Source organism: Grus americana, chromosome 6, assembly GCF_028858705.1.
Source record: "Grus americana isolate bGruAme1 chromosome 6, bGruAme1.mat, whole genome shotgun sequence".
NCBI lineage: Eukaryota > Metazoa > Chordata > Aves > Gruiformes > Gruidae > Grus > Grus americana.
Genome location: NC_072857.1, coordinates 8,543,161 through 8,559,863, shown reverse-complemented (window position 1 = coordinate 8,559,863; position 16,703 = coordinate 8,543,161). Strand labels below are relative to the sequence as shown.

Below are 16,703 nucleotides of genomic sequence, written 5' to 3'. Positions count from 1 at the left end.
TAGTTATCAGAAAATCTACCTTGGATCAGAAGTCTCAAGAATTTATCTTTAATAAAGGGGGTTGATCTGCAGCAAATCAATCATCCCAAAGAAACAAAAATAACTTTAAAAACCCCATAACTCAAACCCACAAACCCTAACGCTACGTGCACAGGAGAAGGGCACATTAACAGTATGGCATTCCACTGAAGAAACCTGCTCTGGGTACACTTACCCTTTTTGGTGGTAAGAGCAAATTATTAGGACATCTTTCATGATCTTCCCTGCCTAAACATCCCTCTGCTGTTTAACAGCATCTCTAAGACTTTAGAACTTACTTTGACTTGTAGTGAGGGCCAGAAGATTTGCCCAAAGTTCTCTCAAGCGCATTACACATTCTTTGGACTTTTTGTGACCTACAGCAACGCTTTCAAAACACCTGTATACTGTATAGGTGCATGAGATGAGGTCTAGGCCCCATGATTTAGGGTGGTTTCCACATTTGCACTTGCTGAGATGATTACATTTAAATTTTGATATGGCATAGTTTTGTTTTGTAGTTAAGCAATAGATATTTGCTGTCAGTTTGGATGGAATTCCAGCCTAGGCACAGACTTGAAGAGGGAAGAGATTCCTTGAGCTCTGTAAACCAGTGTAGTCCCACAGCTGATACTCTTTCAAAATTTAAAAAAGATTCTCAAAGGGGATTTTAAAAGGCAGACAGTTTCCAGATCTTGTCTGCATTGTTGGTGTGTCTATAAAAGATAATACCATGAACTATGGCAGCCTGTGGTCAGCTCAGACTCAGAAGATTTATTCAAGTTCCTTTTAAACAGGTAACAATATTTTGATAAGCCACTATGTAAACATTACCACAAAACAGTAGTTTTGGCATACTTGCAAGTGGCTGTAGTCTAGACAGAGTGGGGAGAATTAAGCCGTGAATTTGTAGTCATGCTGGATTTTGATTTCTGAAACAATGATGCCTATCCATTCAAGAGGACTTGCTGCAGTGGGATAGGGCCCCACCAGAAATATAGTCTGTAGAAAGGATAGAAGACAAGGAACGGGTAAAAAGACAAGGAAAGGTGACATGTCACTCAAGCTACACTGTTTATACCTGGTATTGATTTTAACCTATGGAATTCACATGAAGCAGTACAGTATCTGCAGTTTTTACTCCTATGCTTTCCAAAGCAGGCAATGAAGGGACACAGTCCCAGAGTACCAGTGACAAGGAGGGTGCAGCCACGTGCTTTCTGCTAGATCCAGCTGTAATGGTAGAAGAGATCACTGCCCAGTCTGATCACTCCTGATCACCAGCTGGAGGTCACCAGCCTTTCAAGTCAGCAGAGCATTGCTTGATGCTCAGGATGGAGTACAAGGCAGCTGGTTTAACGGAACCGACCACCAGACGTGCTTTGAAGTAACCTGGCAGGCCGTGCAACGAAGAAGACGACGGAGCATGACCATAATCCCCACCACTCTGCTGTGGTGACAGTAACCCCCAGCAGGGAGACAGTGACGTCCTAAATGACTCTTCCTTATCTGCAATGCCTGTGTGCATGCACGCAAAGAGAATGGGTTTTCTCCTCTGTCACTGACCAACATGTTTTTTAGATGATATAAATGGTTTCTTTTCTAAAGGACTGGATGCTCACAGAACAAATGGGCATGTGGCTGAATCAAGCGTTCCCCATTTGGATTTGTGTTAGTGAGATAGGAGTTAGGCAGCGGGATACGCATAGGATAAGCATTAGAAAAAAACACACTTCTAAGAGTTTTATTTGACTTTAAAGGATCCACCAGTGGAACTCCACTTTGTTGCTCTAGGGAGCTCTGGGATTTACTCACAAGCTAGGAGTAGCATGTGTTTCTTGCCCTGATGCTGGGGAGAGTTAGGGCTTCTTCACTTTCTGGACTTCTCAGGAATGTATTTCTATTTCCTGCTAATAAACAGGATATCGAGAACTTAACTGAAATAGATGTAAGGCTAAACAAAAATTGGGAGGATGGGGAAAGTAGAACTTAACCATGCCAGTTGCGAGAAGTGGCTCAGAATGGCTTGTGGTGCCAGACCCCCACAGATCTGGGCTATGCCAGTATTTTAAGTTTTCACACAAACACTTCTATTTGCCTTTCTCAGCTGACACACTCAACACCTCTGGCATCACCATTTTGCTGCTAGCTACCTTCCCACACAGCATTTCTTTTTCCCAGGCTCTTTACAGCATTGCTCATGAACATGTCAGAACTTATTACAATTTTTCTGTGTTCGCTTGTAAAGTCCATTTATGGTCGGCAAGTGACTGCAACAAAAGATACCTTATTTACTTAGCTGTTCCTTGCATGTATTACAGAGCCCTATCGCTTTAGATTTCTGAAAAATGTAGCTCTTCATTACATTCACTCCTTTAGCAGTGCAGGCACTGCTATAGGCAACAGGGAAATGAGGTGGGGGTTTTTTGTTGCTGGCGCATCTTCAATGGTATTTTTAACAGAGCCGCCACTGCAAAATCTTTATTAGTGCTGAGGATGCAAACGTGCAGAAGAACTGACTTGACTTTCAGGGGTCAGATTGAGTTTGCAAGCCTGGTACCTGGGAGAACTTGAAAAAATAAAATAACAAGTTTTTAATTCATTCGCTGGTTAAACTGGAGCAATTGAAAGACTGTGTCTCCACCTGATATCATTTTGCAGAATGACTTTCCAGTAATAGGTTCACTTGAACGTCTGCTCAGGTTTCCAGAGACCAAATTCAGCTCAACTCTAAGCGCCAGCCAGGCTCCACTCCTGTAGTCCCTTTCCTTAATAGTACAGGTAGGCTAGATACACTTCTACAGCAGATCAAAAACAGATATAAAAACTCTGACACTTAGTTCTCTGGTCTTCACTTCCACATTTATCTTTTTACATAGGATGTATCTTTTATTGTATCTAACCATAGTTTATTCCAATTATTAATTGCACGTAGTCACATACACATCTCTTGTTTAAGGCATGACTAAAAACTTTTTTTTTTCAACTTAACAGCAACTGTTGACAATTACAAGTGTTAGTTTGATTTTCTTGAAGAGAAAAAAAGATGTTTCTTTCTCTACTGAGAATACCAACTACTACAACCAAAGAGTGCAGCTGTCCTCTCTTCTGCCTCTCCCACCTTCAGCACTAGTTGAAAAAAATCTGACAAAGTAGCTATTAGGCTGAGCAGAAGTTCTGTTCCCGGACAATAAAATACATAATCACCTAATTAACATGCAGGACTTTCCATGTGCATTCTCTACTGCATAAAGCACTAGAACAGGAGTTAGGAGAGTCGTTCTAAATTTCTGGTACATTTTGGCCAGCACACCAAGATTTCACATCACTTCCACACACAGTCGCCTTGTCTTTCACAGCGGCAGATGCTCTGTAAAAGCAAGAGAGTGACCTCCTCGATCCAGGACAGCTCGGCAATGCTTTAGATGCTTTCTGCATCACAGCAATCCTCGTTTGTATGTCCACTGGGCACAAGGAGTATGAAGAGTAGGTTAGCAAACCCTTTGTAATTATATAGGTTTTAAGCTTTGGCAAGAAAGTAATTTTGCTGTGCATCTGCAGAACAGGAAATTTGCTCTTCACTAGTGGACTGCTGTAATATATTACTACAACAAACAACTTCCTATCACTTGCTCAAGAGATCAAGTTTGGTATCAAATTCAACACAGGTGAAATAGGAACAATCTTTGTCTAAACGGGGCTGAAAAGAAACACCCTAGCTGCACTGACCATGCAAAGCAAGTCAAGCAGAGCTGGGTTGGTGGGAATCAGGGTGCACAAGCATTTAGTTCAACTCTTCAGCTCTTGTCAGGGTAGGGGACGAACCTCATTGTGTACCGCTGGTCCTGCTCCTGCCCGGACATCTAGATGTAAGGCAGTAGCTACATGAAAAGAACAAAGTTAAGAAAAGTTTCTCCTTCTCGTCTCTGTTAGATTAAACACATTTCCAGACTCTGACATTCTTGTTTCCTGGGGGTTCACAAGGATATTTCTACTAACCTGTTTATGTTTCTTCTAAAGTTCTTCCTTTTGAAATGCATTTGATTGCACGTGTTCTTCACACCCTCACGACTTCCACTTGCCTCCCCTACGTATTTCAGTTTGTGAACAGGTTTCCCTTATCAATGGATGGAAGATACAACCACAGGAAACCTGCCCTCAGACTATCACAGCCAACAACTCTCTAAGTCTAGTTTTAGTATGAAATTATTTTTCAGCTTCTAATTTAAGACATGTATTTTCCTATGATAACTCCATCACAAGTTTTCCCTTCTGAGGTGGTTTATTATCAGTGACATAGGGAAATCATATGTAATGTGAGATTTCGAACAACAACCTGGGAATTCTCACCTGCTCCGGTCGCGATGGCCGTGGAAAAAGTTTCTTAAATGGAAAACTCTGCCAGTCACTGCTGCAGGGCACTTATTAATAGATACTACCAGGAACGGGATGTTCCCAAGAGATAATAATTTTTCTCTAGCACTCAGAAATCATTTCTAAATAAGCAGCGTCACCATGGATGCCGATCACAAATGTGTAGCGTAAAGATGTAATTACAAAATGACAGTCGTGTGGACTGTGCATACTGAGCCAAATCCCCTCTCAGTATTCAAGTCACTGGGCTGTGATTATTCATGGCACATCAGCACCCCAGGCTCCAGCACTATTTAGACACCCAGTAAGACCCTGCCTCTTCCCCCAAGAGTTCACTACCTACACGGGCAAGCAGATCAACAGTGGAAGAGTCAGGATAAAGCCTGTTTTACAAATAAGCAATTTAGATCAGAAATTAAATATTTTCCAAGATTATGAAGGATTTAGGTGGCAAAGGTAGTAACAGGCCTTGCAGGACACCAAAGTTAGAGAATACAACCCTTAATGAATATAGTGAAGAGGGATTTTAAGCACGTGGTTTTTTGAAGTCACACAACAGGGTACTGAGCAGAAAGCACAACTTATCAGTACAGTCTGGAGAATGAAGGAAAGTCACTTCACAGCCAGGTAAGGTCCTGTATCAGGCCTGGTACTTTCACTAGTTTCCAGAGTAACTACAGAGTGCATGATGCCAAGCGGCACGGAAGTAACACAATCCAAACATCACAGTCATTCCCACAGTCTAGACAGTCTCCTCTCACAGGACATGCAAGCAAGTCTGATCACCAGTTCCAGACTTGGAAAACTATGTCATGAGATCTTCATTATGAAAGATCCCGTAGAATATCAAAAGATGCCTTATCACAATGCAACGGACACAGAGCCAAAACAAACAGAAAGCATGTAAATGCAAATTCCTGACAAAGCAAAAACTGAACCAAAGTTGATGAGATTGGAGTAGGGAGGGAAGGAAAGGAAGAATCACAGTTGCTAGCTCAAGCTATATGAATCTATATAAAGCTGCCTAACTTTAGTATAGGAAGACATTATATCCTTACTATGCTTTAGTATTTCTTTTAAATCTTGAACAGAAGTTGCAGAGAGGGGAGTGATTATGCTCTGCCAAGAGAAAAAAACAACAAAGCAAATGGGGCTTAATGGCACAAAGAATATTCACAAGTTCAAATCTTGCACGGATGAACTGCGACTAGTTTTCACATCTACCTGCAAAGCACTCTGTGTTCGGAAACAGGCCAACACAACAGTTTTTCCCAGTTTCTGCCATCTCGTTTATTCACTTCTGACAGATCACTTTCTGTGTACACGTTTGGTCTTTGCCCAAAGGGAACTGGACAAGACAACAGTACCTTATCATGCTGCCTCGGTGCCGTGGAGCTTCCGTTATGGATCAGGGCTCCATTGTGCTAGACGTTGAACAATACTTGTTGCAGTAAAGAGTTTTTACTCTAAAGCGCTGCTTGAGCTGACTCGTTCCAAGGGGCAGCACTGACTTCATGGTACAAGCTCTGAGCACTGCATTCATTTCAATAAACGGGCATTTAATGGAAGCAGCACAACTGAGCAATACTCTTGGTACATAAACTTTGTCCTACCTTATCCAGGAACTTTCTCTCCCTCCCAATAACCTTTTCTGTCCCATTTGGGGAAAAAATGTCATTCTTCTGGAACCAGACAAAAAAAAACCCCCTTGGTTTGTGCAGGGCCTAGTGCCACATATCACAAAAAATAAAAATCACTAGAGCGCTATTTAAGTTCACCTTTAGATGACAACAACAATGAAGAAATTAAAGACCGTACTCCCTGTCCAGCAGTGAAAATGCTCACCTATGCTGATTGGGTTAATTAGACTGAGCAAATTTGCAGAATCGGTATTTCTGCACCATCTTATCCTCTCTGCCTTGCCTTAGCTACGCTTTACAAAAGAAATCAGTAATGAGCCCAAATCACCATCAGGGTGACTGTAATGCGCCCCACAGAACCCCTGGAAGAGCTGACACAAATAGGGAAACAACAGGAAAAGGTTGGAATTGTTGCAATCGATATTGAGATCAGATTTGAATCAACCTACTCAAACCAGTAAGACAAGAGATTTTATTTGGTCTTACAAGTGGGCCTACAAGATTTAAGAACAAAACCTGAAAATACTAGAAAAGAGGTTTATTTTTTAAAAAATAAATATGAACAAAGGCTTAAGAAGATGAATTAATGGATTCTTTTCTTTTCCCAGAACTAACACTGCAAACAGACCTTTTAGATGGAAGTTACAGTTGCTGGTAAGTATTATAAATTCTGCACTAACAGTTTAACTACTGGCCACAAAAAAACCCCCAAAAACCCCAAACGCAAAAATCTAGTGATTTCTTTTACTTGTAATATGCTAATTTCCCTAGCTAGTTTAAGAAAAAAGTTGCAATACCAAGTATATCACAGCCATTTCACTACTATTAATCTGTATAAATTTACCTTCCTAGGTTGCATAAAATTCAAATTGTTGGCCCAGTGCATACATTCATCTTTCCTCTTCAGAGCCTCAGACGTTGTGACTAATTCTGTCCTAGCTGAGATCCCTTTCTTGCATGAGATAGAACACAACCGTAAACGTTCTGCCTCTTCAGCCTGCAGATCGGTGCCTCTATTCAGGTCATCCTTGCAAAAATATTAATCCAGGGAGTGTGCGGCTTCCTCGAGTCAACTCCTGCCATTGCCTGGAGGAGCTCAGGATTGCTGAGCTTAACCTTTGATATGAAAATGGCTGCAATTCACTGTTATTAGTGCATGAGCGCATCACCCCTATTAGGCGGTGAGGTATTGCCTAGAGCAGGATACATCTGTTTCTAGTCATAAAGCGGGATTTGCTTCACGCTGAAGCCAACTGCCATTCCAATATTACATACACCCATCGATGCTATGAGACTGCATGTGCCCTTTCTGTACTTCAACATCCTCTGCCTTTGTTATCTAATGTATAAATGGCAATTTCTACTTGAGGGCAATTTAGTTGATATGACATACTTTCTACAGATTGCCTCTGTTTTACTTTCAGACCTTATATAAATGCATTTTTACGTATGTTTTCTGTGTTCAGTGATTCTTACATAATTCTATTTGACTCTTTTTTTATGTCAACTAAATACTTGCAGAAACTTATTGAAGAGACAGACCACTCTGGTGAGTTCCAGCTGGAGGGGCAAAACTTATTTCTCCTCCTTTGGATATAGCAACGGCCCTCCTTGCAGTGCTGGTGCCTACGCCAACATCCCTAGTAAGCGGAGCCAGAAAACACCAAAACTGAGGTCACAACATCGCTGCCTTTGCAATGGCAAGTACCAAGTGCCCCTTCAAAATCCAGTGTATTTTAAAATATTGTGGCTAATACCTTCCAAAGCCACAAAACCTAAATCCAGGTGAAGCCAGAAAGGGCTGCACATGCCTCAGTGTGAGTTTTTCACCAGGGCTGTGGAGGTGGGTGTTGTTTCCAATGGCTGCAGCTCCCTCTCCTGGTGGAAAGCCAGAACCAGGGGGGCCACCAGCCTGGAGAATGTCCGGCACCTTCCCAGGCACGCTCACGCAACCTCTGTTACGCTTTAAACATCAGTGGAAGGAAAGTAAATTGATTTTAATAATTTATTGGGATATTTGGTGAATAAGCCGGACTCTGAAATTAATTAACCAGGAAAGAGTAACACAGGTTCTGAGCAGGAGCAATCAGGCTCTCAGTACTTCTGTTTCAGGAAGACTGAGCAATCAGGTTTATTTTTTTCATTGGAAAATGACTGTGGAAAGGTCTCAGCAATTTTAAGTCATAAAGAATCCTTAGATTCATAAAAGCCTGAAAATACAAAACCTGGAAATATCTACATATTTTCAAATTTGAAGCAAACAACAAAAAAAAGGACACGAGAACTAAAAAATCTTTTATTTTAAAACCATTGAAGATAAAACTGCAAAGTTGTGAATGAGGACATTTGGCCTAATGCAGTATGAACAATTAATGAGGTCCAGGAGCATTATACTCAGCTTGTAAAGAATTTCAGTAACCATTATTGACGCTAACTACTACTAATGTCACTGAGTTTCCGTGAGGGCCGTATGATGAAGTTTCTAAGAAAAAGGCGCTAGACAGCACGGCTAGCTGTGTATTTATGCACAGAGAGGATGGCACAAGGGTCAGATTGCTTCTTGCCAGTTTGGGATGTTTAATAGTCAAAGAGACATTTTAGAATGGTGACTTCGCCCCTCTCTCTCTCTCTCTCTGCTACTTTCTAATTAAAGCACGGATAGATGTTTTCATAGACCCAGAATTTGGGAAAGACAATTTAGCCTTTTGTATCTCATCTTTAACACTTCATTTATTACTAAATATAATCTATTTTTGAATGACCCGGGTGCTTCTGCAACAACAGCCTTCCCAGCTGCTGGAGGCGATTACAGAGATTCATCATGCCGATGACAGAAAGCGCCTCCGCGCTAGCGCCACTACATTGTGCTGCCATCTGTAAGACACCAGCTCAAGAGCAACCTCAGGATTGCCCCTGCTCCGTAAAAACAAGGTACATATAGTGCAGATGTTAGGAGCTGGGCCTCTGAACGTGCTGACCGTGCTCCTTTTCAGAGGGCTCCCTGCTAGTTGATTAATGGCGCAGCATTAATATCAGCTGTGGTGCTGACCACAGAGCCAAGATGGTGGCCCGAGACAGAGTCTCCCGGCAGCGCTGGGAGCCAGGAGAGGTAAATGTAGCTCCCGGGAGAGGTGCGGAAAAAGCACAATTTCCTACAATCACATGCTACTGCTGTAACTGTGCATTTTCAGCATCCTACAAAAAAAGATGGAGATTTGGCCTTCTATTTTCAACTTCATTTCACTCAGCTCAACAAAGCTCATCAAGCTGGGTCTTATCTCCTCTTTCTTCTCAACCAAAAACTAGCACCCACATTAAAAGTCTAAATTTGAGCAAAAGAGCAAACAACTAAAATTACATGCAAAACAGCCTGGAGTTTGGAAAAGCAGAGAATATGGTCAGACTTTCTATTGATTTTAATATGATTTCAATCAAGACCTTTTCTGCACCTCAGCACGTCCATCTCCACGTGAATGCTCCAGTTCGGCAGCGCATGATGAGAAGAGGCAGAGATCTTTTGAAAGCTGATTACTGTAGAAGTTTGGTTTCAATCTGGGAAAAAGACTGGTTTGCACTTCCTGTGGTTTTGTACGAGGCTGTTACGTACATCTAAACACATTACATTTACGAAAGTTGTAACAAGCAGAAGTGACCCAGTTCCTAGTAATAAGGGGATATCTTACTGACGGTGCGATTTTTTTTTCTTCTCACTTTCCTTTTTAGTTCTTCACTCTTTATTTAAAAACTTGCAGTCTCTACTGTTTTATAGCAAAAACTGTTTGTAAAGCAAGAATTGTGCTGATCACATCAAAACTCATTAATATAACTTGTTTTTCCATTATTAGCACCATCTGAGCCTGTTGAAAGCTTTAACCAGGGCTTTAATTTTTCCACAGAGAGCTTTAAATTAATTAGCGGTTTACATGCTAACAAAGAATCTGATACATTCATAAATCAATCTAATGCAGAAGGATTACCAGAAGGTGGAAACCTATTCAGTGGGGACCTCACATTCACTTAACATGGTGGGTTTTTAACAAAAGGGTGCAGGTGTGGAATAGACGGGTACCGGGAAGAGCCCATGATAATCACTTTGCATCACTTAAAGACGCAGCAGGACACATGGTAAATCAGAGCCGAGGGCCCACCCTAAGTGAAACCCATGTAGATATAAAAGGCAGTATCATCCCACTTTAACCTTCACAGCTAAATTGCCAGAGTGGTACAATTTCTTTTGTGGAGGTGACAGGCCACCGAACTAATGGATAATGGAGTAGAATTAAAGGACTTGGATGCAGAAGTACAAACTAACAAACCTGTGTAACATATATACAATAAAGGTATCAAATTTTAAAATTATCATTTTTTTCTGTGTAATTATTAAATGAATCCAAGTTATTAAAACATGACATAATTGTGTATACTTTTGGTTCCTTTTAGGCTTTTAATCTAGGTTTCTGCTAACATGATACATTGCCACAAGAACTCTGCTATGTAACTGTGGCAGCATTTTTCCCATATTTTTCCTAACCTGGCACTGTACACTGTTAAGAAAATTTTACAAAAATGAACAATTTTCCTGGTCTTGTTCTGTGTCCTAAAAGTCCAAAGTCATGGACTTAAAAAGAAAAAAAAAAAAAAAATACTTTGATGACTAAAGCAGTTTTCAGTCTTTACTATGTTTTGAAATGAACTTGTGATCTATTTTCAAAGCTGTTCATTTTAATAGTAGAATATTTGTCACTACAGACACCTGCACAGTCTCTGTCAAATGCAGTAAGAACTGTTCACATATGATCATCTTCTTTTCCTTTACAAAAAAGTTAAAATATCCTTGATGAGTCAGAAGAAACATGACTAAGAAAACTGCGAACATGCACATTAAGAAATTAAAGGCCATAAGCAACAGGAGAGCCACCCGGCAATCGAGGCTCAGTGCTGCTAAAACTTTCAGTAGATGGATTGGCAGTAGAGTAATTGTGCATTTTGATAATGAATAATCAATGATTACTGATGGTGGTTCATAAAATAAAGAAACCTGAGCAATTGTCAGATATTCACAGCCTGAATTTATTCAGTTCTCCTATTCATGTAATTTATAAATACATACTCACTCAATCCTACATATGAGGTATCAGATTTTCCACACAACCATATGGAAAAAACATGACAGGTTATTCATACATTTTTGGTGATAAACATTTATCTTGAAATGAAGTATCTTCTTTTAATCGTCTACAGTACCTTCCAGTAATTGTCTACTTCCAATAAAAAAATCAGTCATGAAAAACGTAACTCTGGGACATACTAAAAACCACATTTCTGACAGGGAGCGCAGACACACTGGTGTATACACTACACACTGCCTGATCTTCAGCCTCAGCTGAAGTCTCCTCAGAAAAAGGCATTTCATCATCACTCACCATGTTATTCACAAGATATGCAAACCCATTTTTGAGCAAAGATACCACAGCTAAAATAGTTTCTACAGCACATGCTCCATATCTATTTTTCGTTATTGATTGTATGTATGCATCCGCCTCACTGCAGCAGTTCCTGTGACAGCGGGCAAACCTGAGCACCAGGAAGGAGCCTTTCCCACCCATCGCTTCCGAGGACCACATGCAAAAAGGCAGCAGCTGGTTGCAGGTCACAGCAAACGCTGACTGACAACCCCCCCGTGCAGGAAAGCAAATCCTCCATAGCATAGTCTCCCCTTGATTTGTGCTGGGAAGGCAGTAGGGAAGAGTATCCACAGCTTTCTCACACTGTGATCAAACGGGTGCGAAAGGGGGAGCAGGAAGGACAGGGCAAACCCACCGCACCACGTGTCTCTCCAGCACACATGGGGACAGGGCACACACTCCCCGCTCACTGACTCAGCTCACCCTAAAAATGGATGTGGGTTGACATAACGTGGTCACTTCTTACCCCCATGACCTATCTGTGACTGCAAAGACAAAAAAACCAAACCAAAACAAAAAAAGAGTATTTTTTGGAAAGAAGCAAGAAACATTAGTGCAGTATTAAATGAGGTGCCATCCTGCAAGCTGCTTGCGTGACGTTTTGCACAGTTCTCGGGCTGCGGGGCAGCGGTGTGGCAGCACGGCTCAGCTCTCTGCCCTCCGCCCCGCTGCACGCCTGGTATAAAAATGCTCTCCACAAGACTGAGCGAGGCATTAAAGGGGCATTAAAGGTGGCGTGTGCTGTTCCTGTGCTCTTCCCAAACGAAGGAGTTGGACTGGCACAACGGTTTTCAGTGGACTAAGTGGCACACCAAACAAAAAAGAAAAGGGGGGTAAGCAAGGGCGATTAGCTAATTAGTGATTAAATAAAGCTGTGGCCTGTCACTGACTGTGTTGGCAGGAGGGCTGCGGGGGGTGCCATCCCTTTTATCCAGAGTCTCAGCCGATGACAGCACGGCAAAACCCCTCGGGCGCCCTGCGGCTGGCCGGTACCACTGCCTGGTATCCTCGCCGCCAGCCCCAGAGGACTCTGCTGTCTCCAGGGGGATGTCCATCACGCCAAAAAGAGCAGCACATGCGACTCAGTACCCTGCGGGCACACTGCTGGCTGCCAGCACCTCTCCAGAGGAAGCCTTGCCATTTGCCAAAGGCTTTCTTGCTCAGAATCCCTCACCGAAATTTTGCTGTGAATCTTTCTAAAGTATTTGCCCTGAAATTGGTATGTGCTGCAGGCTCCTTGCTTACGGCCTGAGAACGCAGCCAGCACAAGTTACTTCAGCTCTGGCCTCCCCTGTGTTCAAATACTCCATCTCCTGGATGCTCACTGCTCTCGTACTGCTCACAGCCAAGCAAGTTCATTAATGTTAATTAATGACTGCTGTGTCTCATATTAAAATCACCGGTTCTGAGCTCTGAGACACAAAGAAGTTTCCATACATCAACAGCTTCAAAGCAATTGTCTCTACGGGTGCACTCATCCTCGGCCACGGTTGCAGGATAATTGTGGAAATTACCCCTCGGGGAAGAGGGGAAAAACTACCTAGTATTTACCTTGGGGGAAGATTGCACCCCTGGAGAGCTACCTATCAGCTCCTAATGGGTTACAACACTCGGCCTCTCAACAAATTATACAAAATTACCCTCTAGTTAGCAGGGCTATGTGATTAATCCCATAAACCCATGGTAAAGAGCACAAGAAATGTCTGACTCACGAGATGAAGCTACAAGGTGGGCGCACATACCAAAAGCCTTACCAGGTCTAGAAGGTTAATCAATATTGCTCATTTCATAAAGTCTTGAATTATTCCTCTAAGTATATTTTACACTCAATATATTATATTACTTATATGCCTCCCAGGGAAAGCAGTTTAAAAAAAAAAAAACAAGGAAACATTTCAGATAGAGTAAACAGCTCTTCCCTGATTTTGAAAATTGTTTACACTGAAAACTAAGATGCAATTGCAAAACCAATGCCTGATCTTTGTCATTCTTCCTCAGGCAAAATGCCTCCTGAAGGCAGCAGGAGTTTTATCTCAGTCGCTGACTCTTGGATTATGGTTTAACTTGATAAAGTTTGTTTCTCAGTTCCTCCAGGACTTGTGCCCCAATACACCCAACATTACGCAGTGACCAGTGTTCCCGACTGCTTACACCCCATCTCAAAGCCTTCTCGTGGCCAACCCAGCCATGCCGCAGACCCCAGGGCAGGCATGTTGTGATGGGAGAGGGCAGCGGCTCCCACAGCTGAGCTGGGCACCAGTGGGGGCTCAAGGAGAATCGGCAATACCTGTGTGAGCAAACCCCACTCGTCTCCTTCCCTTCACCACCAGGCAGTCGGAGCCCAGAAGCCGCTGTCCCAGCACAGCCCCCCATGAGGCACCACCAGCTCTTCTGGAGCTGCATGTGGCCAGGATGAGATCCATAGATTCTGTGCTGGTTTCTCCTACCTACCACTTACATCCCTCCAGATCTCATTTCATTGTATTAATCACTCATAATGATTTATAAAATGCACTCACTGGAGGCAGGTGGGATTTAAAGGACCCCGCATCCCACAGCTAATGGAACGCTCGCTCCCCAGGGACCCTCTAACTGCTTCTCTCCACTAAGTTAAACAAACTTTCGACCAAATTCTTTCACAGCCAACTATGCGACTCACTCAAATCAGTAGCAACTTCATGAGTACGTTCAAGGGGACTGGTTTGGGTTTTAAGGTTTTTGAACGGGTCTGCTTTATCCCAAGGAAGCCTAAGACATTTTATCTGAAGACAGGGACAAACAAACTCCTTATCAGATGGGCATTGTTCCTTAGATATTAAGTAATTAAGCACACTCAGCACATGTTGGCTCCTAAAGAAAATTGTTTTGAAGAGATAAGGCAGTCTATAAATTGAGATTCGCAGTTAACCAAAAATCTGCCATTTCAACTTCTGCTTACAAGCCTAATCTCATAAATTGCTACATGAGAAATGAAGATATAAGGAACATTACATGATTTACAAAATTATCAGACTGAGGGTTTTTTAAGCTCCCATGCTTGTATTCTTCCATTTTTCTGCAGTTGGCTAAGATTTAACAGGCAAGTAAATCAAGGCATTTTGATCTGAAATTGCCTTTCTGTGCTTGCCTTGCTTCCACTTCCAGTAAGCATCATCAGCAGGGAAACAGCTTTTCTCTACTGCATCTCTTGCAAGGAAGCCAAGATAGAGTCTTGAGTTTCCTCAGATTTATGAATACATTGTTGGCCACCCATCATTATGTCCAAGACACTCTTAATGCTCCGGTGACCATCTTCAGCAAGACAAAACGCGCCTAAGGCCTGAAGCAGTAAGACAAGAATTGCAAAGCAGCTTACCATTGCTTCTTCACTCTTACTTTGTGCAACTTCTCGCTGCAGCCGAGCCACAGACAGCTTCTCCCTACGGAAAGAAAAGCACGTGAATAGCAGTTCATTTTTCATTTTTCACGGGCGGAGAGAATGCATCGCTTCCCCATCGGGGTGGCATTCCTGCACATCGCTTGGGTAACCCTCCTGGCAGATCCCGCTCTCCTCACCGTGCTTCTCCGCAATATTTAGCGGCTGCGTTATTGTTTCATTTTGTGGCAGTTTGACAGAACTGTCAATAAATCAACTGAATCTAAACATCATTTGCTCCATTCAAACAACAAAGTAGCTCATCATGCTAGCGATATGGAAACAGACTGTACAAATCAGATTGTGTTATTTATTTTCCTACAGCCTTGCACATCAGCTTTAGTCTGTACTATATTAACACAAGTTGGAAGGCTGCTAGATTATCAATAAATGTATGCATAAAAATTAAAAGATCTAATCTATTTCTAAACCTACTGCGCTGCATTTTGTTACTACTGAATTATTAGACCATTTTTTTAATTAGCCTTTTACATATGAGATCCTCACCCAAATATTTGGCTTGACTCAAGTAGCGATTAATTTGCTTAATTAAGGTTTTGGCGGTAACAACACACTTTCACCTGAAAAGTTGTAAGAAAGGAACGAAAGTAGGGGTTTAGAATACACAGAAAAGGAAGGAGATTTCCACAGTGCATAGCCTGGGAGAATGGAGCATATATCACGTACGTGAACTGCAAAACCTTGACAGTGGCAGGTGGTGCAGGGACCAACCACTGCAGGAACGGTACGGGAAGAGAAGAATTTGCTCTGGAAGCTGAGCAAAGCAAAAAAACATTTTACAGAACAAGTGGAACTTAAGCAACCCACCATAATTTTTAAGGGATTTAAGAAAAAAAACAAAGACTTTTTTCAAGTAAGCTATTTTTAAAGAAGAATATCTATTTTTGAAAGAAAAGCACCCTGTGGAAACATCAGAGGAATTTATCAGCACATGAAGAATTTATCAGTATACAACAAAACATAAATTTGCACACGAATTATTTTCAGAAGATGATCAGCTTTGAAAACTTCCAGCAAAAGCATTTTAAATCAGAAAATATCCATTTCATGTTTGAAATTTTCCATTTACTCATGTTTTGCCCAGAAACTCTACTTGGTCTAATTGGAAAGAGACCTGAACCATCCCAGTGCAGCATCCCGGCATTCACCTGCGACACTTAAAATCTCTGCCCCAGTGACTACTCAGTATAACGTAAATGTACGAGTGCCAACAGCTCAGGGTCGCTGAGGGCTTGTGCCGCCCATGAAGGGCTCCAGCCACAGCTCCGCTGGCCACGCCGCTCGGCCTTCCTGAGATGTTTTGAGCTCAGAAAAGAAAAATTTCTGCTGTGCACTGCATATACCATACAAAGTCTTCAAAACGCAGAGATGCATCTCCCAGCTCTCTGGCAAAGAGCAGGGGCTGGAACCCCCCATCCCCCAAAACCTGCAAAGGTGCCCGGCCGGGGCTGAGGGAGGACCCAGCAGGCAACGATCTCCCCGGGCTCTGTAACCACTCCCGCCACTGACTGGGTCACTCTCATCCAGCAGGAAAAGCTAAATGCTCTATGATATTCTATTCCTGATCTTGCAATAACAGCAGCCCTTAAACCACTTCTGCCAGCCATTTCTCAGGAACCATTTCTGCCGAGGAAGGAAGATCTGCGTGTACCTGCCCAATTCCTGCGGGAATGACAGCGCTCATGTCACTCAGGCATAGCTCAGCATATGCTTGGGTCACCCGAGCAGTCCTCCCTCTCCGTTTCAGTAGAAGACGCGGTATTTAAGTCT

At 42.4% G+C, this 16,703-nt stretch overlaps 1 protein-coding gene across 2 annotated transcripts in view; it reads right to left on the bottom strand.

The window, feature by feature from the left end:
* NCKAP5 (NCK associated protein 5) overlaps positions 1–16,703 on the bottom strand; it is a 516,605-nt gene that overhangs the window by 211,060 nt on the left and 288,842 nt on the right. For both annotated transcript variants that reach the window (XM_054830045.1, XM_054830046.1), the window contains one exon: positions 14,853–14,912. In XM_054830045.1, coding sequence (XP_054686020.1) covers positions 14,853–14,912 — 60 coding nt within the window. The remainder of the gene's footprint in view (positions 1–14,852; positions 14,913–16,703) is intronic.